Raw genomic sequence first — 25,648 nt, forward strand, 5'->3', positions numbered from 1 at the left:
TCTCTAAATACCAGAGTTTCTGTCAACTGGATTGTGGCCTTCCTTTTTTCTCATTTGTTCCTGGGCATTAATAACCACCAAATTGATGCTGTCAAATTTTATACCTCGTATCTCTAGCCCTGGCCTCTCCTTTGGCATCCAATTATTTAGTCAACATTTTCACTTAGATATCAAGATCTTAAACCTAACAAGTCCAGATAGAAACAATCTTTTCTGCAAAGCTGCTCTTCCCCAGCCTTCCCTATATCGACAAATGGCATCATTATCCACCTAGATGTTAAGTAAGAAATCTAGGCATAATATTTTATTCCCTTACTTCCTGTATGCATCCAATCCATCAACAACTGTTTGTTTCCACCTCTAAAATTAACTCCTTATATGTCCATTTAAATTTATTTCCACCCTATTCCAAGCCACCATGATCTCTCACATAGAATTTTATAGTAACCTCCTCTCTGGTCTGAGCATTTATACTCTGACTCCGACAATTTCCAACAGAACTAAAAAAGAGTCATTGAGAAATGAGTTCTGATCCTATTATCACTGTGTTAAAATCATACCAAGGCTCCTCATTTCTCTTTGGATAAAGTTGAGTGTCTGCCATAGATATGCTTGATCTGGCCCCTTCTGACACCTGTCACCTCTGCATGAGCTACACCTCCCCTGATCACTATGCTTTACTCCTGCAGGCTTCTGTTTCCCAAAGGAGCTTGTTGTCTTCTTCTGAAAGAATTTCCCCCAGATTGTCACATGGCCATCTCAATCCCACCACTCATATCCCAGCTCAAGTGACATCTCCTTAAGAGTTTCTCTGACCTCTCTCCAAAGTATCTCACTCCAGCCACCCCTCTTTCCAAACCATTCTCTATTATATTATCACATTTTACTACCTTTCTGACACTTATCACTGGCTGTAGCTATTTATTTTTATTTACTTATTACTTATGTTTCACTCACACAGAATGCAAGCACCATAAGTACAAGGATCTTGTCTGTTTTGTTAGGAATCCCTAGTGCCTAATGTAGAACCTAGTGCATAGTAAGAGCTCATTAAATATTTGAGGAATAAATGACCTGCCTAGGAAGCCTTAACCCTGGGACTTTACCATTGCACAAATAGTCACCTGCCTTGGATGATGTGGCTGTTCAACTTCGGAAGGATGGAATAAAAACGCCCAGCTTTAATGCCTCTTTCACTTGTGTCATTGATCTAATAGGGACACACAGGTCAAGTTTACCTGTCACAATGAGAAACAAGTTCCTTGTATACAATTAGGATGCACTTTCTTAGCAGAAATGAGAACCTAAAAGTCTGGAGGGATCAAAGTAGCCCACTTTTTCTTTTGTTTGCTTGATCATTCAGAAATGCTGGGCAAATCTTGTCGTTGTTGATGGATACTGCCTAAGAGACTGTTAAATCCCATAGCGAGGTGAATTTTTAATGGAAAGGTTTTATGCAAGGTGGAATATGTCTCCTTGATGCATGATAGTACCTGTCTCACTAATGCAGGCTCTGAGACCAGGAGTCCAAGAGTAATTTGTTCAAATGAAATAAAGCCTATTCGTCTTGCCAGTACTCACCTGTTCTGTTGTTTAACACCAACCAGATGATGTAATCTGTCCCTTTCTTGTTTACAGGGATGTTTCTAAAAAGACAATCAAACATTGCCTCAGTCTGGTTAGAAATAATGAGGCTACTGCCTGGGCCTTAATTAAAGCAGAAGTTCAGTGTTGGGGGAGAATAAAGAAAGGAAAGTTATCCGCTTTTTAAGGATGTTCCAAAGGATTCGGAGACATGTATCCTTAAAAATAAAGATTGTGAGATTCAGAAACAGCCTTATGAACCAAAGGAGTCTACAATACTTGAACTTTGGAGGTAGTTCCACTTTTCCTTAAGAGAGCAAGATTCCCCAGTCTGTGAGAAAATGGAGTTCTAGTTACTTGCCTCTTAATGGATTTCAAAAGTCTTAAGACACACGTGAAAAATTATTACTAGTAATTTCTTCTGTCCAAAAGGTCAATGTCCTGAGGAGACGCAGAACGCCATACACTTGTAGGCATCTAAATCTATGAGTCCCTGTCCCCCACAAAGGAAGGCTACTCGCTGCTGTGTTCAGAACCTGTTGACACACGAGGATTTAGGTTCATCTTGATACTCTCTGCACTCTGTGACTACTTTCAAACTAGAGTCCGGGAAAAAAACCCCACATTATATTGTTTGTATTAGTATTCTTAATGTCAGATTACTGCTATTAACTATTTTTGCAGAGGTTTGCATTTTAGTCTTGAAGCATGGATTTATTTTGATTTGATTTTATTGTTATTTATTTATTTATTTTTAAGTTTACATCCAAGTTAGTTAACATATTGTGCAACGATTTCAGGAGTAGATTCCTTAATGCCCCTCACCCATTTAGCCCACTCCACCCCCCAAAGCCCCTCCAGCGACCCTGTGTTTTTTTCTCCATATTTAAGAGTCTCTTATGTTTTTCACCCTCCCTGTTTTTATATTATTTTTGCTTCCCTTCCCTTATGTTCATCTGTTTTGAATCTTAAAGTCCTCATAGGAGTGAAGTCCTATGATATTTGTCTTTTTCCAACTGACTAATTTCGCTTAGCATAATACCCTCTAGTTCCATAGTTGCAAACGGCAAAATTTCACTTCTTTTGATTGCTGAGCAATACTCCATTGTATATATAAACCACATCTTCTTTATCCATTCATCCATTGATGGACATTTGGGCTCTTTCCATACTTTGGGCTATTGTCGATATTGCTGCTATAAACATTGGGGTGCACGTACCCCTTCAAAATAGCATACCTGTATCCCTTTAATACCTAGCAGTAAAATTCCTGGGTCATGGGGTAGTTCTATTTTTAATTTTTTGAGGAACCTCCATACTGTTTTCCAGAGTGGCTGCACCAGTTTGCATTCCCACCAGCAGTGCAAAAGAGATCCTCTTTCTCCACATCCTCGCCAACATCTGTTGTTGCCTGAGTTGTTAATGTCAGTCAATGAATCATGGATTAAAAAATTTTTTTTTAATGCTTATTTATTTTTGAGACAGAGCATGAATGGGGGAGAGTCAGAGAGAGAGGGAGACACAGAATCTGGAGCAGGCTCCAGGCTCTGAGCTGTCAGCACAGAGCCTGACGTGGGGCTCAAACTCACAGACCGTGAGATCATGACCTGAGCTAAAGTCAGAAGCTCAATAGACTGAGCCACCCAGACGCCCCTTTTAAAATATCTTTTTAATGTTTATTTATTTTTGAGACAGAGAGAGAAACCCAGCGTGAGCAGGGGAGGGGCAGAGAGAGAGAGGAGACACAGAATCTGAAGCAGGCTCCAGACTCTGAGCTGTTAGCACAGAGCCCAACGCGGGGCCCAAACTCACGGACCGTGAGATCATGACCTGAGCCGAAGTCGGATGCTTAACCAATTCAGCCACCCAGGTGCCCCAGTGAATCATGGATTTTAGATCAAGGGGGAATGATTTGGAAAAACAAAATCTACTTGTAAATTTATTCCACAATTGCATAGACATGTAGGCTGAAAATATTTTAAAAGTTTATTTAGTGTAGCCTCATCTTTTTTTTTTTTCAAGTTTATTTATTTATTTTGAGAGAGAGAGGCAGAGAGAGAGGAAGAGAGAGAATCCCAAGCAGGCTGCATGCTGTCAGCGCAGAGCCCAGCCTGGGGCCCCAGCTCACGTACTGTGAGATCATGACCTGAGCTGAAATCAAGAGTGGGACTCTTAACCAACTGAGCCACCCAGGCATCCCCCGCTCATCTTTAAATACAAGAAAACTGAAACACTTTTACCTTTTTCAAGGTAAAGCAAGTTGACAAAGGTCACATAGTATATTGTGTAATGATTTGGGGATGCAAGGAATGGAAAACCTGACTTATTACAAACTGAACGATGGTCTAATTTATCTTACTAATGGAAGGACAGATATAGGATGGGAGTACTAGTTTTCTAAGTGTCATGACAAAATATCATGGACAGGCAGCTTAAACAACATACCTTTATTTTCTCACAGTTCTGGAGGCTGCAAAGTGCCAGCACAGTGGTTTCTCCTGAGGCATCTCTCTTTGACTTATCAATGGCCACCTTCTTATGTGTCCTCACATGGTCTTTTCTCCGCGTGCATGTATCCCTGGTGTCTCTTCCTCTTCTTTTAAAAACACCAGTCCTATTGGATTGAGGCACCCATATGGTCTCATTTAACTTTAACTATCTTTTTTAAGGCCCTATCTCCAAATATAGTCACAGCGCAGGTAGGGCTTTAATGTAAGAGCTTTGGGGAACATGATTCAGCCTGTAACATGGGCTTTAGCCTCTGGTGATTTAGCAGCTCGATAAATTATTAAAGTTTAAGAAACTGCCAACTTTTTCCCCAAGTGGTCGGTCACTTTACATTCTCACAAGCAGTGCATGAGAGTGCCACTTTACACTTTCACCAAGATTTGGTGTGGTCAGTCTTCTTCATTTTAGTGACTCCAAAAGGAGTGTAATGGTATCTCATCGCGGCTGTTTACATTTCTTTAGTGACTAATGATGCCGAACAGCTCGTGTGTTTATTTGCTATTGTATATCATCTTTGATCAAGTGTCAGTTTAAAGAACTCCCAAAACTCAATCTTTTCCATTAAAAAAAATTTTTTTTAAATAAAAGTTGAGTTTTGAGAGTTCTTTATATATTCTGGGCACAATCCTTTATCAGACATATGCATTTTAAATATTTTCTACAAGTGTGTGGCTTATCCTTTCTTCTTTCCTTCCTACCTTTCTTTCTTCCTTTTTAAATTTTAATTAGCTTTATTTTTAGAGCAGTTTTAGGTTCACAGAAAACTTGAGAAGGCACAGAGAGTTCCCACACATGGATAGCCTCCCTGTTACCAACCAGCCAGCAACAGAATTGCTACATTTGTTACAATTGATGAGCTACATGACACATCAAAATCACCCAAAGGCCATGGTTCCTTTGGGTTCACACTACCGTTCCATGGTTCACACTACCGTTCTTCATTTTTGGTGTTACACAGTCTACAGATTGGACAAAGGTATAATCACATGTATCCATATTTATGGCATCAGACAGAGTATTCTCACTACCCTAAGGATCCCCTGTGTTCTATTCATCTCTCTCCACCCTGCCCATCCCCAGTCCCTGGCAACCACTGATCTTTTTATTGTCTTCATAGTTTCCCCTTTTCCAGAATGTCATGAAGTTGGAATCACACAGTATGTAAGTTTTTCCACAATGGCTTGCTCCTATGCTTTCTTATAGAAACTTCACAGTTGTATGTTCTACGTTTAGGTCTATTTCATTTTGAATCAATTTTTATGTATGGTGTGAGGTATGAATTGAAGTACAGCTGTTTTTGTGGGTGTTTTTTTTTTTTTTGCATGTGGATATCCAATTATCAAAAACATTAGTTGAAAATACTATCCTTTCTCTGCTGAATTGATTTTCTTTCTACCTTTGTCAAGAATCAGTTTTCCATATATGTGTGTGTCTATTTCCTGACTCTCCATTCTGTTCAGTTGATCTATTGGTCTACCTTGATGGCAATACTACACTGCTTTGATTATTGTAGGGTTATAATATTAAGTCTTGAAAGCAGATAGTGCCGGTCCTTCAACTTTGCTCTTCTTTTTCAAGGTTTTTTATTTTGCTCTTCTAGCTCCTTCGAATTTCCATATGAACTTTAATATCAACTTGTCAATTTCTACAAATGAGTCTGCCAGAATTTTGATCAGGATTGTAGTGACTCAGCTGACCTGTGAACATGGTATACGTCTTCACTTTGGAGAGTCTTCCTTAAATTTGTTCGGCAATGCTCAGTACTCTTCAGTGCACAGGTAGGTCTTTCACATGTTTTATCCTTAAGTGTTTCACACTTTTCGATGTTACCGGAAATAGCCCAAGTTTCTCTCCTATAAGGCAACCCACCACATGTGCAAGGCTCATCTAGCCTTCTTTGAGTCACCCTGGGGGAACTGGGACTCAGAGAATTGTTAGAAAAACAGCAGATACTCTTGCTACTGTGATTTCTCTAAATAATCAATACACTCCTCCTCTCATGCTTAGGAGTCTTGTGTCTTCCACCAGCCTTCATGGCTGCTTGTTGGCTTGCAAATAAAATAAAATGTCACATCCTGTTACAGTTTCTGACATGTGCTATAGCAAATGCTCTGTGAACGGTGAGGTTTTTCTAGTCTGGCTGGTGGGAATAAGCATCATTCCTAGTCCCCTATGTGCATAGGTAACTATCACCTCTAATTCTTTTGGGTGGGTCTTTCCCTGGTCTTGGGTATTTTCTCACATGCAAGCATTGATGGGTAGTCACCTAAATTCTTGCGGAAGCCTCTTTGCACGTCTCCTGAGTTCTCTCTCTTCTCTTCGGTACTCTGCCCTGCCAGTTCCAGCTGCCTTGACTTCCCTGACTCTCAGCTACATCTTTTCAGCTTGGAAAGTTTTCCGGGGTGAGTTTAAATTTCCCCTCCCCGTGCCATGGTCTGGGAACTTTCTTGAAGAAGTATGCTGGGGTAAATTATGGGGCTCACCTAGGTTTGGGAAGAATTCTCACTTCTCAGTTATCATTACCTTTCATTATCTGATATCTAGTTCTCGCCAATCACCACTCCATGTATTTTGTCTATTGTTTGGTTGTTTCAAACGGGAGGATAAATTTGATTCTAGTTACTTCATCTTGACCAGATGCAGAAATCATATGAATTCTTCTAAGTAATCATCTTAAAATTAACTTTCTGTCTTGTTCACATCCAATTTGCTATTTTGGCTATTTTTTTTTTTTTTTAGATATATAGTTTTTTTTAAGTTTATTTATTTATTTTGAGAGAGACAGAGACAGCGTGAGTGGGGGAGGGGCAGAGAGCAAGGGAGAGAAAGAGAATCCCAAGCAGGCTTTGCACTGTTAGCACGGAGCCTGATGCGGGGTTCGAGCCCACGAAATCAAGAGATTAAGACCTGAGCCGAAACCAAGAGTCAGGTGCTTAACTGACTGAGCCAGCCAGGCGCCCCTATAGTTTTTGGTTTTTATATATTACAGCTATTGTTCTTGTTTTTAGAACTCACTCTCATCGATTTTAAATTTGGAGAGTTGTTTGTACAATCCCAATAAATCAGTTATTTTTTCTTTTTTTTTTTTACATTTTGTTTCATATTTAATTCTGGAATTAATTTTAGTGTAAGATGTGAGCCTCTAATTTTATTTTTCTCTGTAAATTAATTTTACTGAAATAAGTGTTGCATAATGCCCCATTTTTATTCATGATACTTCCTGTGTAATATTTTGTTTTTATATATTCTAGAGTTTGTTTCATTTACCCTTGTTTTTTCTTTTGATTTGTACATTTTAATTACCATACCCTTGAGGCACCTGGGTGGCTCAGTCGGTTAAGCGTCCAACTTTGGCTCAGGTCATGATCGTGCAGTCTGTGACTTCGGGCCCCGTGTTGGGCTCTGTCCTGACAGCTCAGAGCCTGGATCTTGTTTCAGATTCTGTGTCTCCGTCTTTCTCTCTCCTACCCTGCTCATACTCTCTCTCTCTCTCCTCGAAAATAAGTAAACATCAAACAAAAATTGAATTACCATACACTTATAATATTCTAATACCTAAACAGAGAAGCTTCACCTCAAGTCTCGTCTTTTTAAAAAATATTATTCTCATTTACTTATTTTGAATCTTAGAATTATTTTATCAAGATATTACTCTCTGCCTCTTCTCTCCCAAAATTTATTCAAATGGGATTTTGGTTGGCATAAATAAATAACTTCACAACACTCGATCTCTCCTTTAGGAACACAATATATAATCTCAGTTTTTAAGAATTTTCCTTTATATCTCTCATTAAAGTGACACATCAATTAAATTTTGTGATTTCTTTTCCTTTGAGATCACAGTAGGATTTAACATCAGTGACAATCTCTTCTTTGGGGGAATTTGTCCCAGCGGTGCTCTTCCTTCTCCTAACTCTCTATCACCATCCCTCTTTCTTGTGCTTTCCCAAGTAGCAGTGTTGATAGTCACTAAGATATCTTCTCTCTCTTTATGGTCTCCCTTCATAGATTTTTCTCTGTGTAGAGAGCCCCTGAACTATCACTTACCCAGAATCTCTATCCACAGCCCCTGTCCAACCATTTTCGCATTCAGACCTTGACAGATAGCAGCGCCCTCTGCTCCAGATACGCTGTGCAATTACCTTTCCTCTGATCTGTTCCGTGTTCCTCAGTTTAGAACACTTCAGTGTACTGACATCAGCCAAGCTGGAGCAAGTCACCTGGAAGAAATTATTTTATTTGTTTTCCTCCTATAAATATTGGTGTTTTAACAAGGAATCTTTAATTCCTCTGATTCTTCCAAAAATGACTAACCCTCTATGGAACTTTCTAATAGTGCTGTAGGCAGGCAGGGACAGTATGTGGGTGCTGATAATATTTCCATCACACCACTTATTCTAGCTTTGTATCAGTCAGGGCCAATCAGGAGATGAAAATTACTTAGCAATTTAAATAGGAATGTTTAATATAAAGAATGGTTAACTATAACAGAGCATTGGAGTAACAAGGGATTGGCTAGTCAGAAATGAAGAGAATTCTAAGGGGTATAGTAACAGCAGATAAAAGGAACAGAGAATACCCCCAGAGCTGAAATAAAGCACCCAAGGAAGAAGTCCCTCACCAAACTCACACACATAACTGAGGTTCAGATCTTGTTGGAAAGGGCACAGCAGTGGCTCACTGGGGCTGAGCCAGCAACACTTGCTGGAAATTTACCCTCCAGAACTTTCTGGAAATTGCTGCCCTTTAAGGTGCCAGAGAAAATTGTTCATGGGCAGGTGTCCTGCTGGAAGTATTCTGCTATGTGATGCATAACGGGGTTGGACAGGGAAAGCTGCTGGCCACTAGGTGCTGCTGACCACTGTGCATTGCAGAAACCAGATGCTGGAGAAGTTACGTGTACCACAGGAGTTTGGGGATAGAAAAGCTAAGGCAGGAGTCCGAACGGAGGATCATACTCGTCCTGGGAAGAGGGCTCCTTCTTATAATGTCATTATAGTGCCCTCTACTGACAAAGCTTAACGTCCTGCTGGTAGGCAACAGAAAAATATTTAAAGGATCTGCCTGTTTTCTCAGAGAGCAGCCAAAAAGGGTGAATGCGGCACTGAGAGGTAACAAGCTGACAACTGTCATGGGTACGTTTATACAAGGATATAGGTGACTTTAGTCATTTCCACCATACAATGGATATTTTATTTGCAAACCTTTCAATTATCTTAGTTCATTATCAGGGCAGAAATTTGTCATTTTTTAAATTTATGAATTCCAGTGCTTGCCAGAAATTTCCATTGTCTGCTCTCAGTACCTACCTGTTAAATGCACAAGTGCAACGGTATGAATAGGCAGTATAGCTCTGTGGTTGAACAGACCCTGGAGCAGACTACTTAGGTTTGAATGCGATGCTGTCACTTCCTGGCTGTATGACCTTGAGCAATTATTTAATCTTCTCTGGGCCTCAGTTTCCTCATCTTTAAAACAGGAACAATAGTACCTAGCTCACTGGCTTATTGTGAAGATTAAATACGTTAATACAGCAATCTCCCACTTAGTAGTAGTAATCCCTTTCTGAAAATCACATTTCTGCAGGAAAATCTGGAGCCTATTTTGTGTCACTTTTTTTTTTTTTTTTTTTTTTTTTTAATGTTTATTTATTTTTGAGACAGAGAGAGACAGAGCATGAACGGGGGAGGGTCAGAGAGAGAGGGAGACACAGAATCCGAAACAGGCTCCAGGCTCTGAGCTGTCAGCACAGAGCCCGACGCGGGGCTCGAACTCACAGACCGCGAGATCGTGACCTGAGCCGAAGTCGGCCACTTAACCGACTGAGCCACCCAGGCGCCCCTTTGTGTCACTTTTAAAAAAGAAAAAAATTGAATGAATACCCATCAACCAATTCAAGCCCCCAAGCAACTTCAGTTGCAGCTAAACATAGTAAATCCCTACTTTTAAATAAACCATCACATTAAGATGTAAAACGCTGACCTTCAGTAATATTGGCAAATGGTACCTGGATGCCACACCGCCTCCTTTGCACTGTAATCATCTTTCTCTCTCAGGTTTGCTTCCTTGCCTGCAATTTTCTTCAAGCCTTTCCCAACTTTGTTTTGAACTCAATGTAGAACAGTAGGCAAAAGCAAGGGTTAAGTATGAAAGTCAGCAGGTCACAGGTGACTGACACTGAATGGCAGATGGACACTGACCAGGATTGGGCAACTTCTCTGTCCCAGCTATATCCTAAGGGGATGTACTTTTGGAGTTGACAGCAATTGCACTTTTCAAAAGATTTATCCTGGAATTTTATCCTTTTCACCAATTGTATTTGGAATGTAACACTTCCTGTGCTGTTAAAAACAAAACAGCGTTTTATTTTAAAACGTATTGAGTTTGGGGTTATGTAAATATAATCCCCCGTCCCCATAAACACCAGCTGGGATGTGCGGAAATGAGAAATCTGTACTCCTTTACAGATTTTAGGTATGAAAAACCAAGAAGAGAAGACTTTATTTGGAATGTATCTGGCCTACAGAACGTGATGCCAAGTTTTACTGTCTTAGTCTGACTTACCAACTTTGTCAATAGCTGTATTGTCATTCATTAATTCACCCCCTCCAAAGATGTTTTTTGAGCACCTACTCTGGGCCAGCTTTGCTAGCCTGAGGGATGGAATGGTGAATGAGCTATGGTCCCTACTTTGAAGGAGCCAACAATTTGGGGGGGGGGGGGTGGGGAACGGCAGGGGCAGATTGCAGTAGCTGCCTGGAGGCGCTGCACAGGCAGAGGCTGGCCTTGGGGAGAAGCTGGCCGGGGAGGGAGGCAGGAGCACCGCGTGGAAGCAAGGGATCCGCACGCCACGTCCGCTCTGCGCGGTCGGAGCCAGAGCTAGGCCCGCAGGAGAGGGTGGCCTGGGCCCCGTGCCACCTCGAACCCAGGGGAAGAATGCGACATTCTATTCGTTTCGCGATTGGAAGCCACGGCAAGGGTTAATCAGAGGGAGATTATGTGATTAAGTTTTTCAGACAGATCCGGTGTGTTGCGCTGTGAGTCTCTGGCGGTGGTGCCCGGGGAGAGGGGAGGATACAGATATTCTAATCGGCACCGCCGAGCACGCTTTTCTCGCTTCCCAGCTGTGGGCGCGGTTAGTAGGCCCGGAAGGGGCACTGGAGGAACCTCCTAAACCAACTTTCAATAAAGCGGCACAGAAGGGAAGCGGTGTAGGGAGGAAATTAAAGTGAACCGCTCCTGGTTGCGGCAGCGGTCCAGGGCAAGGGCGAGCTGGCCTAGGAGTCGGCTGAGAACGTACAGTCACCGATGGTTTTTCTCCCAGGAACGGACCTCACCTGGACACTCACCAATTCACAAACTGAGGCCTCAGTCCCGGAACTCCGGGCTAGACGGCCCCGCCCCGGAACCTTGTGTTCCCGGAACTAAACGCGGAAGTCCTTTTTGTTACCACCGGTCGCAATTCTCACGGGTCCCTTCCGGTGAGGAAAGATGGCGGCGGCCGCTCGGGACTCACGTGTGGGTGCGGGGAAAAGGCTGAAAAATTCACTGAAGAAGAAAAAGAAGATGAAAATGGTAGCCCGGGCAGTGGCTTCGGAGTTGGAAGAAGAGGGCAAAGACGCTGCCGACAGTGGAGGTAACGTACTAGGGTTGAGCTTTGACTACTGAAAAAGAAGGCCCGGTTGCACTTGAGCAAGGAGGGGATGCGAGGGGCTTTGCCGCTAGTTTTATCTCGGCGTGGCCTCGAAGGGGCGATTTGGCCCCAGTGAGAAGACGAGGAAGCGGTGTTCAGGGGACAGACGCTTTGAAACTCCACATTCTTTTGCTACACATTTCCATTGTCACTGTTATTAATGAAAACGGATGAAACTAATGCTGACAGAAGCAAAAAGGTTACAGAGACGGAAGGCAAAAGGAAGAAGGGGGGCCATTTGAAATTACGAGTGGGATAGGTTTCGTAGGGAAGGAGCAAAAGGCCAAAAGAGGTTAGAGGGAGGTAGGTGGTATACTTGACTTTTCTTGTGTGGTAGTTGCGTGACTCTGGGAGTTAGAGACCTGATAGCGATGAAGGAAACGAGTATGTAGTTGAAGTAGAATAAAAGTATCAGTTGAACTCTCAGAAACGCTTGCTATTGAAAGGAAGGAAAGATACTCTGAGGCCTTCAGCCCTGATGTGACCGTGCTGCACCTCTTTACCTTCGTCCTTGGCATTGAGTTCTTAGGTTACAAGAAATTACAGACAGCTCCTGACCTTCTGCGGTCCAGTTATTGCTTCTTTGTACTAGCTAGAGCTTTGCAATAGCCAGAGTTACTCTTTTACAATGTACAGGTCATGGGAGTTATCTCTGCTCAAGATGGTCCAGTGGCTCCCCATCTCAGAATAACATGCAGACTCCTTAGATTGTATGGTGACCTTCAGGCCATCTTCTCTCCTAATTTCCTACTCTGCCCCCCACTAACTACTAACTGTAATCTAGCCTCATCGGTATCCTTGTGATTTAACACATCAGACAGGCTCGCACACCAGGGTTTCAGCGTTCCCTGGGGCTTCACTGCCTGGAGTATTTTTCAAATGCTTGTGTGTTTCTCCCTCACTTCCTTCCATCTCTGATTCAGTGTTTTATCTGCAAGACTTGTCCCTGATCACCCTCCGCAACGTACTGCCACTGCTCTTCCTTCATCTTGCCTTCCTGCCTTCATTTTTTGACTTCTCAGGCTTTCTTTTTCTGTCTTTCCCCAATCATCTGACATACTGTGTAATTGCTCTGCATCTCTCCGAGCTGGAATGTACGTTCCCTAAGAGTAGAGATTGCTGTTTCCTAGTACGTAAAACAGTGCCTGCTGCATACTGGATTTTTCACAGAAATTTAAGTAAATGAATGGATAAACCTGGACTTCCCAAGACCAAGAAGAAGAAACTGCCATTTACTACTGCAGTCTCTAGGTAATTACACTCCTCATCCCCTTTCAAAGGAGTTGAGGAAAACGGTCCATTTGTTGAGCAGGAATTAGAAGTTGTGGTTCTGATATTTCTTGTACTCAACAGACTAGTTCATGTGGGGTTGTCAGAGAAAGAAACCCTGCATTTGAAGCAGAATGTCAGTACTGCTTACATATTTGGGTGTCAATCAGATTTGTCTGTTCAAGTACTGAATAATTCCAAGTTAGAGCTGTTCTGACTTCTCAGTGCAGTATTGTCAATGCTGATTAGGTCCTGAGGTTCTCTCACTACTGTAGATCCATTACATTGTGGATTAAGAAAGGTCTGGGGTAATGTGGAAACCTAATTATCTAATGTAGTTGGATAACTTCATGTTGAGGATACAAAAGATGAATAAACTTCTGCTCTAGAATTATAGTCTCAGGGAAGATAGATATTAAACACAGGACTGCAATATGTTTTGAGTATTATTGAAAAGTAGTTGTTACAATCACGGTCCAATTAAAATGGTATAAGGATGGAAACAGAAACCCATATCCTGTAGAACCCAGCTTAGGCATTGCTTCCTGTCTTACACGTATTACTCAGAGTATACTCTGTTATTATTTTAACATGTCTTTCTCCTTATAGATATAGGTTCCCCAAATGCTGGAACTATGTCCTATTTATTTTCATAGGGCCTTCCTTGCATATTTTAGTATTAGGTAGATTTTCTTGTTGAATAAATGGATAAGGTGGCATTTCATCTAGGCCTTAGAAGGATGAATAATTTCGTAAGTGTGGGGGTGGAGATGACGGTTTCCTCAGGCCTACAGGAAAAAGCAAGTACGATGGCAGGCAGTCTCTTAAGATGCGTGGGCTAGTTAGGACACAATGAATTGTCTGCTATGGCTGTAGCTATTCAAAGAAGTTAAACAAGTGAAACTGGGAACAGAGGGTGAAGCCAGATTGTAAAGAGCCTTGTGTGTCGTATGAAGGAGATTGGACCCTCCATTTGTAGGGAGTAGGAAGCTATTGAGAACTTTTAAGGCAGAGGATGACACATGTTTATAAATACCACTGCCGCTCTATGGCGACTGACATGGAGTGCCAGAACCATTGATTGGCAGTTGCAAACCTGAGTCAGGGCTTGCACTAGGACAGGACTCTGAAGAGAGAGAAGGGACCCACTTGAAATGTTTTTCAGAAGGAAAACATTCAGTTTTCCAAATAACCAACTTACCAAAAAACTCATAGCACCATAAATTTCAGGTGTACTCTACTGGCAGAGCAATTACATAATAACAGCTGTATTTTTTTGAGCATTTCTATGTACTGTTCTGTGCTCCTCATAGGTGCATCAGTGCAGTTAATTCTGACAACAGCCCTATGAAATAGATATTATTTTTACTTTACTTATGGGAAACTGAGACCCAGAGAAGTTATAACTTGCTTATCCCAATACATAAGCTGATCATCGGGTTGATAAATGGCAGCCATTATTGAAGTTTGGCTTTAGTGTCTACACTCTTGACCACTACTTCTTTTCTCTTCACTTTCTGGTCTGTACCCTGTAAGTTTTGACTTTGTTGTCTCCATCAGGATTTCCTTCAGGATTTAGACTGTACCTCTGCAACAGAGGTAAATTATAAAAAGCCTTTTATTTAATAATACATTGAGTAATGTAGGTCCATTGGTTATAAGATGGCACGTCCTCCCTTTGCCTAATTCAGAATTTGTTATTTAATATAAGGATTCGCTGTTTTCCTTTCATGAAATCAGTTGTTTCTGGAAAGGTGACCCATCTTTTGTAGTTCGGTTATTTATGTACGTGTGGCCTTAGCAGAACTAGTAAGATTTCAAAAAATTTCAGCTAATGGACGCTGAGAAACTTTAAAAGCAGAAGATTGAATTTGGCTTCAGACACATCAATGAATCAGTGTGCAAATTATAGGCTTATTAAAGTGAAGTGTACCGACTCATTTTATCAGGAAACTGAATCAGAGGCTTCTCTTTGAACTTTAATTGGATCCTAAAAATTGATAAAGATGTGCCTTATCATGAATATTTGAAAGCAGATTCATTTAGCAAGATGCTACTTAAATTCCATAGAAAACACACAGGTATAACCCATGCATTGTTTGAACTTTTCCCTCTGGCTTTAATTTGTTTTGACACATTATGTAAGAAACATAAAAGTGTATATATACATAGATGCTTTTTACCAGTGTAAAACTCTTAAGTATTGTTTGTGAGACTTTGCAGAAGTTTCCTGGTTCTGATAAGAGAGTTTGTCAGCTTTGGTAACAGCAGTATCAGAATTTGGCATAGAACCTGATACATGATATAGTACTTAATATCCATTTAGTTAGTCACTGAATAAATTGGAAGTTTCACTTACTGTGATTTTTTACACTCTTCTCTTGTAGTAGGTTTTGTTGAGGGTAAAATTAACAAAGTGTATATAATGTAAACTTACATGATAGCAAAATGATTCAGACTGAATTTTAGTAAATTGTAATACTTTTCGGTAGGGTTTGGAATTTGATCATAGTAGTATCACAAGTGATTACAAATCAGAGCTATGTGGGAGGTAAAATATCAAGCATTATAAAGGGGATGATGACACCTGTATCTGAGTTAACCTTAAACTGCTCAAATTTATTGAACTGATACCTTCTTGCAGGTTCTGATACAGTGTATAGTTTGTTCTTAAGTTTGTATTCTTAAAACACACACAGGCACACATAGCCTCCCTAGTTAGTAAAACAAGTCAGGCGAAGACGTAAAAACAATGGTTGATGATATCAAGTATCATGCAGGGGAGGTTGATAACCTCCACCTCTGTGTTATCCTGGAACTACTCAGATTTATTGAATTGATGCAGTGTTGGAGGTTTAGACACAATGCTAACTTTATTCTTAAGCTTGTAGTCTGTTTGAAAAAAAAGATTCTGTAGTCAGTAAATTAACCCAGGTGAAAAAAGCCTCGGTCATTATCCAGCGCAATGATGCAATCAACCCCTCCCTCATAGCATGGGCCCATGTGACTGTAACCTGGTAGAGAAGAATGGTAATTTCATGTTTTCTAAATTGTTCTGGTCACATATGTGAAAAATGGCCATATACGTCTAACACAAGACTTGATAACAATCCAGATTAGAAGGTCCTAAGAGCTATCGCCTCATTTTTGATAAACTATAAAGCTGTATTTTAGATATAATAACCTAGCAGGTAAATGTGCTTTTCATCAAACTGTAGCTTATAGCTTCCTTCATCATGTAAGTTACTTAAAAATACCAAAGGAACACGTCTAAGAAATGAAATATATCGTAGTCCTACTTGAGTAGTTTAGCAATTTATAGGACAGACTCAGGAAACAGACTACCTCAGGCCCTATGCTTTGGCTTGCCTAGATAGTACATCTTTTAATTTGTCTTATAGTAGAACTTTAATTTTAATTTTGGTTATTTTTATGGAAAGCTGGGATGACTTCATTTTTTTCAAAGATAAGTGCTTTAAAATTTTTTAAAACATCAATTTTGAATATTCTAAATTCAGTAGTAATTGGCAGGAAAGATCATGTGGCTTGAGCAGAACAAATGATTTACAACTAGAATGGGGAGCAGTAGTTTCAAAACTCTTGATAACTAGGGCAATGCGCATTCTTAGGCAGACTCAGAATGGGAATGAGGAAGGGACTCTTCTGGTTACTGAGGCTTAGAAAAAAATTTTTTTAAAGTTTAGTTATTTATTTTGAGAGAGGGAGAGGGAGAGGGAGAGCGTGAGCATGAGCATGCGAGGTGGGGAGGATCAAAGAGAAAGGGAGAGAGAGGGAATCCCAAGCCCAATCCCAAGCAGAGCCCAGCAAGGGGCTTAATCTCAAGACTGCAAGGTCACGATCTGAGCTGAGATCAAGAATCTGATGCTTAACCAGTTGGGCCACCCAGGTGCCCCTAGAAATTTCTTTTTAATTCAAGCTTTCTTAAATCATTTAATGAATATTTTCTGTTTTAGCTCAGTACAGATTAGTCTGAGTTGAATCTTTGATTCAAAGCTTTCTAGGGCCTCAGGAGTCAAACAGTTGTATTTCTCTGTCCCGTTAACTTTGTAACTTTGGACAAATTTTTAACTTTTCTAAGCTTTGGAATCATCCCCTGTGTAAATAGAAGAATAAGAGCAACTCATAGAGTGTTTTGAAGATGAAATGGTAATCATAAAAAGTGTTTATTTAAATAGTATCTTGCTCCATCCAGATGCCTGGGTGGCTCAGTTGGTTGGTTAAGCATCAAACTTTTGGTTTTGTCCCAGGTCATGATCTCAGTTTGTGAGATCAAGCCCCACATCAGGCTCTGTGCTGACATCAGAGTCTGCTTGGATTCTCTGTCTGTCTCTCTCTCTCTCTGTCCCTTCCTGGTGCGTGCTCTCTCTCTCTCTCTCTCAAAATAAATACACTTTAAAAACAATAAAAATAGTGTCTTGCTCTAAATATATGTTAGCTAGTTAGAATTGTCAGTATTTTAGAGTACTTTGAAAAGTTGTGGCACATTGTGCACCTGGCTGGCTCAGTTGGTAGAGCATCCAGCTCTTGTCCATGGGGTCGTTAGTTCAAGCCCCACTTTGGGTGTAGAGCTTACTTTAAAAAAAAAAAAAAAAAAAAAAAAGTCATGGGACAGTGACATTGATCACTTCTAAAATAAAGTCAGAATTAGTCTTCACTTGATAATTCCCTGGCACGTGCCTTATAGGCTGTAACTGAGACAGTAGATAGAATTGTAATGGAAGCAAAATTCGTTTTACCCTCTGTTTTTTGGCATCCTTTTCTTTTTTTTTAAATTTTTTAAAATGTTTGTTTATTTTAGAGAGAGAGAGAGAGAGACAGAGACAGACAAAGCACGAGCGGGGAGGGGTAGAGAGAGAGGGAGACACAGAATCTGAAGCAGGCCCCAGGCTCTGAGCTGTCAGCACAGAGCCCTACGCAGGGCTTGAACCCACCAACTGCAAGATCAGGAACTGAGCCGGAGTTGGTCACTCAACTGGCTGAGCCACCCAGGAGCCCCTTTTGGCAACCTTAAAGCTTTTGCTATCTCTCTCATCTCTGGTCTGTCTTCCAGGTTTTCAGTGTCCTTGTTTGCCTGGTTACTCTCTGTTATTTATTTCATGTTGACTACCAGATCTGTAGGAAGTGCTTTTCATGTGTTATCTCATTTAATCAACATAACAAATCAATGAGGTAAATCCTGTTTTCATGCCTGTTTTGCTACAAAGAAACTGAGACAAAGAGGAGACAATACTGTTGGGAAGTAATGGAATCCGGACTTAATGCCAAGTCTGTCTGATTTTATAACCTGAGCTTGTCATCCTTGAGCTGTATAACTAACTGGTTGTCCAAAGATTCCCATTCAACTCTTCACATGTCTTGTAGATTCCGGCTACCAGCGGTGTTCCTTGCTTGTTCATTTCTCCTTCTCCACAACCACATTAAAATTCTTATCATGTGTGTCTAATGTGTGTGGTATGTAATCAACACTTAAATGTTTACTATGGGCTAGGCACTCTCTTAAGGACTTTATATATATTAACTCTTAATCGTCATAAACGGTATCAGATATTGAAGTAGATACTATTTTATTGCCATTTTTACAAGTGAGGACACTAAGGCAGAGAACTTAATAACCATCAGAGAAGTCACATAGATTTATATCTGGAGTTGAGGTTGAATTCAGGCAGCCAGACTTCTGTTTTCATACTTTTAACTACCACTAGCTGATGTCTACCAAGTTTTTATGAGGGATTCTGTTTGATTTAGAGTAAATTCTAAAGGTGTGAAGTAAGTTAAATGTTAACCAATAGCCTTAATGCTCCCAGATGGTATTTGTATTTTAAAAGAACAACCTTCTTAATCCAATAGAGAAACTGTTTAAAAATAAAGTCCTAAGGTAAGTACCAAAAGGAAAAAAACACGAGAAATTTGGCCTCTTACTGGAACACACGTATAGTGCTGTAATTTTAAACTGCTTGGTTTTAATTTGGGGGTTAATGTGCATATTTTATTTCTTGGGTCGTAAATCAGACCAGCTTTTTTATAAACCAGCCAGCTTTTTATACTCAGTCCTTACTTTCCAGTTCCCAGATCCGGTTTCAGCTGGTCTGAACTTGTTGTCATTTCATAAACATTTCACCTTTAACATTCCCATGCTTTTGGACGTGCTGGTTTATGCTGCCTGGAATGCCCATAATAATGATGATTATAATAATTTTAATTTTTATACAGGGCATTGATTCAGATCTAGGACGTTTTTGGTTCTAGATTTAGTGATCATGCCCCCTGCCTCTTTCATTTCCCCTGGGTTGTGGAATCTTACTTCCTTGGCCTCCTCCCTTCTCTTGTCATTGAAACCCTTGCTTAACCTAAGAAGTAACTTTAATATCCTTTGTAAAAGATATCCCCAAACAGTCACCCTTTCCTCATTACCTTTTCTTTTTCAAAAGAACACTTACGAATTTTACAAATTGTAAAACCAGATTTTGCAGTTGGTTAATGGATTTATCGACCCTACTAAAACATGTGACTTCTTCAAGGAGAGAAACCTACATCTAGATTTTTCACTTTCCCTTTCCTTCCCCATCATTCATGAATGCCCAATAAATATCGAAGGACAGTCTTCTTAAAACTTTATCCCATTTCCAAAGGCTAAGGAAAGTAGCTCACTAAATCTGGGATCAGAGACAGATGGTAAATTTGAAAGGGAGCTGGAAGTTTGGGGAGAAGGCAGCAGGAGATGGAAATGCCCATGCCTACCACAGTACCGTAGAGCTCTAACCCTGGCCTGCCAGTATGGTAGGTAGTAACCGCTAGCCACACGTGGCTTTTTAAATGTAAAGGGATTGAAAATTCAGTTCCTCAGGTGTCCTGGCCCCATTGGAAGCACTTCAGTAGATTCTAATACCTGGTGGTTAGTGGGCAGCTCCGATAGAATATTTCCATGAATGCAGAAAGTTACATTGGAACCTTTAGTTATTACTTCCAGTAAGCATTCTTTGTAGCCCTTCCTTAATTTCCAGATTTTAAAAATAGGATGTAAATTTAGAGTTAATGTTTAAGGTAACACACAAGACTTCAAAGGAGGTTTTACTTATATGGTGCTGTGGATATATTCACTTAACTTCTGTTGTTAAAGATCAGTTAGTAGAAAATTCAAAAAAAATCTCATTTTCATAGTGTACAGTGAAATTTTAAGAACCAGTTCTACTTTGTGATTTGCTTTATCTTCGGTATCCTTGACGTAAATCCTGTTTTTTAGTATGCTGGAGGACCTCATTACATTGGCATTTTTTTATTTATATAAAACCTGATCATTTCCATTTTTGCAGTGAATGCCTGACACCTCTGAGTTAGAACTTCTTTTTAGAGATCAAAATTTATGAATCATGTGGATATTTTGGGATTTTTTAATTGGTTTATATGGGTTGTATAAAATGGTGTTATAAAACTTTTCATGGATTTATTGTGTGCCTAGAATATGCATATTGCGATAGTCTGAGTAAGAAACGTCAAGAAAAATAACTAAAGTTTAGAAATAGAGAATTGGAGTAGCTTATTACAGTCGTAAAGTCTTTTGGCTGCCTTTACAGTGCAACTGAAAATGTGAAATTTGTTGCAGTTTGTGTGTGAATTCATCAGGACAAAACACTAGATGTCAGTGTTGTAGTTTTGACATTTTACCAGGAGCTGGTACAGACTTCTGTTTTTAATCACCCAGCTCTTCTTCATCAACACAAACTTTTAAGCTGTTATACCTCTTTACATTTAGATTCCTTTCTTACTAGGAGAAGCACTTGTCACAGAATTGTTTATTTTGCTTTTAGTATCGGTGCAGTGCTACTAACTCAGGAATAAAACATGTATATTTTTTTTCGTCCAATTACATTCTCTAAACTTTGTTTCTCAGTGTACTTTCCAGGGAACACTGGTCCTAGGAGATGCTTCTCAGGGAAAAATTGTGTGACTCTGAAATCTGGTATATAGTAGACACTCAGATTCATTGACTTGAATGATGGTGCTAAAAGCTTTTGTTTGGCAAAATCTAAGTACTTTTTAAAATGTTTTATAAATAATAAAGTTCTTAAATCACCTGTATTTGCTTGTCAAGGCTTACAGTCACACTTTGTTAGATTTTGTACATTTACCCAGCATGCAGGATACAGAGAAAGCTTCTGATTAAATATGTGGCAAATGAGTTTCTACTTAAAATTTTTTTCTCTTTATAAAGAAATGTGCAGAATGTCCTGACTCCTTATTTCAGCTCAGGCCATGATCTCAAGGTTGTGTGGGGCTCCTCACTGGGCTCTGTGCCTGCTTAAGACTCTCTCTGTCTCTCTCTCTCTGTCTCTCCTCCCCTCCCCCCCTTTCTGTGTCTGTCCCACTCGTGCTCGCTCTCTCTCAAAAAAAAAAAAAAAAAAGGAAAAGAAATGTGCAGCATAGCATAATAGGGCAGTAGAATTATTAGCAATTTCTTCCATTATCTCATTTACTTTTTGATAACATTGACACACTTATCACGCTTTGAAGATACTTTATTTTTGCTCATGTGCTTGAGGTTCATTTTTTTCTATATGTGTAAAATGTTTCATATGTTTTTATTTTCCGTTTCCTAATGTTAGAAATTTTCATCTGAAATGTATTAAATAATTTGGTTTTACATCTTTTTCATTTCATAAATTCCCAATACTTAAATAAAGGTATTAATAGCAGAATTGCAGGTATTACAGTGACTAGCAAAGTCGGATCTTTCTGGCACATGTCTCTTAATTCATGACCTACAAGGGAGATAGAGAGGATCACCCAGAAGTTAACAGCTGACTATACGTTCAGCTCCTTTTATTTTTGTCATGACAATAAGCTGAATTAAGGGGGAAAAAGAAAGGATATTTAAAACAATATGCACATTTAATTGAAATTACTTAAGGAAGGGGGGAGTTGAGTCGAGGGGCAGGCAGGTTATTTTGAAGTAAGAACGAAAAACAATGAGACTTCTCAGAGGTAGGAGCAGACGTCCTGGTTATGATGCTTCGCTCTGGTGCGGGGAGATAGACCCAGCACAGACTCCCCAGAACGCGGTGCTTTTCTAGCTCCTCTTCTGCTTATGAAGAAATATTCCAAGTTACTAAGCTGTCGGATGATTGTCTCCTTTGAAGGATTTCCTAATAAGCTCCATAGGCTTCTGAAGAACAAAACAGAAGCTGTCCAGAAGGCTGTGGCTCCTGTCGATGTAGGCATACCATGCTGGTGGTCCTGTTGGTCAAGTGCATTGAGCTCTGGAAGTTGAGAAAGCATGCAAAACTTCAAGTTCAAGAGCTTCTCAGCAAGTTGATTTTTAGGCAAGGCCACTGATTAGACTCTTCTTTCTGCCGACCTTCTGACCCCAGCTATTTGAGTCTTAAAAGATGAACAAGCTGGCAGGAGTGCCTGGGTGGCTCAGTCAGTTAAGCGTCTGACTTCCCCTCAAGTCGTGATCTCATGGTTTGTGAGTTCGAGCCCCACATGGGGCTCTGTGCTGTTAGCATGGAGCCTGCTTAGGATCCTCTGTCCCCACTTCTCTCTTTCCCTCTCCCACTTGCATTCCCTTTTTCTCTCTCTCAAAAATAAACAAACATTAAAAAAAAAAAACCCAGATGGACAGGTGGCAAATAACCCATCTGTACTTTTCGTGGAGATTGTGCATGATAAAATTCCAGCAGTCCACTTTCATAGCCGCGGCTCAGAACTTGATGTTATCATTCAGTTGCCATTTAATCTTCAGTATCTTGGGTGGATGTTACTTTATTAGATTATTTTTCAGAAATGTTAAAACACCTAACTTTATAATGTTATGTGCAAATTCTATAAAAGAAGGCTGTGTTTTTATGTTTGTTTTATAGATTTTCACACACACAAATTGAGAATTTTAAATCTCTGGGTCAAATCTCCAGAGAGGTTATTCTGATTTCCTGTACCATGGAGACATTATGCCATTTTCTTGATGATTAAAGTTGTTTGTTAATCGTTTTAAAAATATAATCTTCATTAGTCTCTTTGAGTAGTTTAATGACACAATTAAGGCCCATGGACTTGACCGCACCCTACACTGCCCCCATGTCTGTACCTGCTGCTACCTTGATGGCTGAGAGGTGGTGTGGGCTGTTGGATTTGTTTCTCCTACCTGGGTCCTGGGTGCTGAGGCCCAGCATGACTGGGCCAGGTCTTTGGGGCCTGATGACTGCAGGGTGGAGGGTCCTTTTGCCCTCTGCTGGCATTGAGCTGCGGGACTTGAAAAGCCCCCTCTTGCAGGAACAGAGGCAGATGGAGGACTGTCAGCTTTAGAAAGGCCCTGGGGGTCGGCATGGCCTTGGCAGCCTCTTCCTCAGGTGTTAGAGTTAACTTGTTTCTACTCTTAGGTTCTGTAAGAAGCTGTGGGCCAGAAAAGGATCACTTTTCTTCTGATGATGAAGCAGCGGAAGCTGATAATGAAGATGAAGTTGAACCCAGCGGCAATGAAAATGGAAATGCACCCGAAGCTAGTGTTGGAACTAATGTGGGCTGGGCGGATGCCATGGCCAAAATTCTTAACAAAAAAACTCCTAAAAGCAAACCCACGATTCTGGTCAAAAACAGAGAGCTGGAAAGGGAAAAAGAAAAGTTAAAACAAGAGAGACTGGAGAAAAGAAAACAGGTGTGTCTTACTGGCTGTTTTGTAGATCAGACTGTTTGCCTCGTCTGGTTACTATCTGCACCGAATCCTTCCTGGCAGTGTTGGTCCAGTTCCCATTCTGGCTGTTAACTGGCTTCTGACACAGGGGTGAATAACCACAGTTTTGTTCAGAAACCTCATCTAAATTACTCCATTGAGCACATTCACTTTTTAAGCATCTAAGCAAAGAAATAGAAATTAAACTCCCAAGAAATTTATCCTTTTAAAAGCAAGTAAGTTATACATGTGGCAGTGACTCCTAGGGCTAAGTATTTCATTCAGTTTTGCTGTTTGTATCATCATCATTAGGTTCTGAAGCAATATAATCCTGTTAGTTACTTTTTGCTAAAAACCTATTTTATAATATAAATCTATGAAGATGTCATCCTCAGGGATTGGTTGCAGTTCTGCAAACGGACTATTTCAGTGCTAGATAAACTTGAATTCATTATAACTTTGGTTAAAGCACTGATGATAGAAGTTAGACTCACATTGTCTGCTGATTAGAGGGCAGAAGTTGGACTTGAGTTTGCCATTGTATATTATAAAAATAAAGAAACAATAAGATTTTTAAATCTCTTGTACTTGATGATGTATTTTTATGTCTAAAATACTTTTTAATGAAAGAAAAATAACTTTCTATAATCGTACTGACAATGTAGAAGTACTGATTTCCAAGAGGTACTTCCTAGGTAAAAAAAGAAAAATAGATTTGAATTGGCATATATTTCCTTTTAAGTTCATCATCCCCCTTCCCTTGTTTCAAGGGAATTGTTTTCTTTGTTTCTAATGCTAGTTACTCTGTGCAGAAGGCTATATGAAGATGAGCTTTTTCAAGTGTTGCGTTTAGAAACAGTTATTAATTCAGTATTCTCATTTTACTTTAAGATAAATTTTATCTCTAGATCTTACTAATAGCTTTTCAACTGAAAATTTGAATCTTTATTTTCTGACAAAAGCTGGAGGGAGCTTTAAAAATAAGATCCTTAATTACTTCTAGCCCCAGTGTTCTAGTGAAGGTAAGAACATTTTGAAGCCAAGAGAAATGGGTCTCTTCACTCTGCTCCAGGCCAGTGCTTTGTAAGCTAGAGATGATACTGTTCACATAACATATGAAAACATTGGGGCGCCTGGGTGGCTCAGTTGGTTAAGCATCCGACTTCGGCTCAGGTTATGATCTCACGGTTCGTGGTTCCAGCCTTGCCTCAGGCTCTGTGCTGACAGCTCAGAGCCTGGAGCCTTCTTCGGATTCTGTGTCTCCCTCTCACTCTGCCCCGGCCCTGCTCACACTCTGTCTCTGTCTCTCAAAAAAGTGAATAAACGCTAAAAAATATACATTTACAAAGGGGGGGAAAAAAAAAGAAAACACACCTATTGATACCAGAAACAGGACACAATAGATACAAACGCTCTTACATATTTCTGAGTAGAGTCTATGCAAATCATCATTGTTTTTTACTGTTAAATATTGTCAGTTTCTGGAATATCAAGTACTTATTTCTAATCATAAGTATAAAAATATACTTCCAATTTTTTAAAAAGTATTTGGGGATTATGCATGCCTTGGGTACTACAGATAATTAAGACTCAGCTGTTTTAAACTTACAAGTAAGATTTTTAAATTTCTGGCATAATCTGCTACTGAATTTCATGACAGTTAAAGTAAATTATCTGATCTGGGAAGGAATCTATTCCCTTAGAAAGGAATCTGGCTAATCTTTTATAGCGAGAGCAGGAATTTGATTTTACTGTGATTAGACGTTTTCATTAATACAAAATGAGACATTACACAGATGGAGAAAAGGAACAGATAAAAGGAGATTTTTTCCTACTGGTTCTAATTATGCCTTTGATGCTCACCAGCTTCTTGGGGATGAGCTCATCGTATTTGGTGTATTTAATATTAG

General features: G+C 40.0%; 1 protein-coding gene and 1 long non-coding RNA gene across 4 annotated transcripts in view; one reads left to right on the forward strand and one right to left on the reverse strand.

The window, feature by feature from the left end:
• Positions 1 to 10,428, reverse strand: part of LOC131495602 (uncharacterized) — a 31,850-nt gene extending 21,422 nt beyond the window's left edge. For 2 of the 3 annotated variants that reach the window (XR_009254014.1, XR_009254013.1), the window contains exons 1-3: positions 10,075 to 10,428; positions 5,790 to 8,312; positions 4,030 to 4,198 (exon numbers count right to left, since the gene is read on the reverse strand). This is a non-coding gene — a long non-coding RNA (uncharacterized LOC131495602). The remainder of the gene's footprint in view (positions 1 to 4,029; positions 4,199 to 5,789; positions 8,313 to 10,074) is intronic. The other variant, XR_009254015.1, reaches the window with a different exon arrangement.
• A 1,123-nt stretch (positions 10,429 to 11,551) lies between these two features.
• RRP15 (ribosomal RNA processing 15 homolog) overlaps positions 11,552 to 25,648 on the forward strand; it is a 39,527-nt gene continuing 25,430 nt past the window's right edge. Inside the window, exons 1-2 of the mRNA XM_058701640.1 lie at positions 11,552 to 11,728; positions 23,449 to 23,723. Of these exons, the coding sequence (XP_058557623.1) occupies positions 11,584 to 11,728; positions 23,449 to 23,723 (420 nt within the window). The 5' untranslated portion in view covers positions 11,552 to 11,583. The remainder of the gene's footprint in view (positions 11,729 to 23,448; positions 23,724 to 25,648) is intronic.

The sequence above is a fragment of the Neofelis nebulosa genome, chromosome 15, assembly GCF_028018385.1.
Source record: "Neofelis nebulosa isolate mNeoNeb1 chromosome 15, mNeoNeb1.pri, whole genome shotgun sequence".
Lineage (NCBI taxonomy): Eukaryota > Metazoa > Chordata > Mammalia > Carnivora > Felidae > Neofelis > Neofelis nebulosa.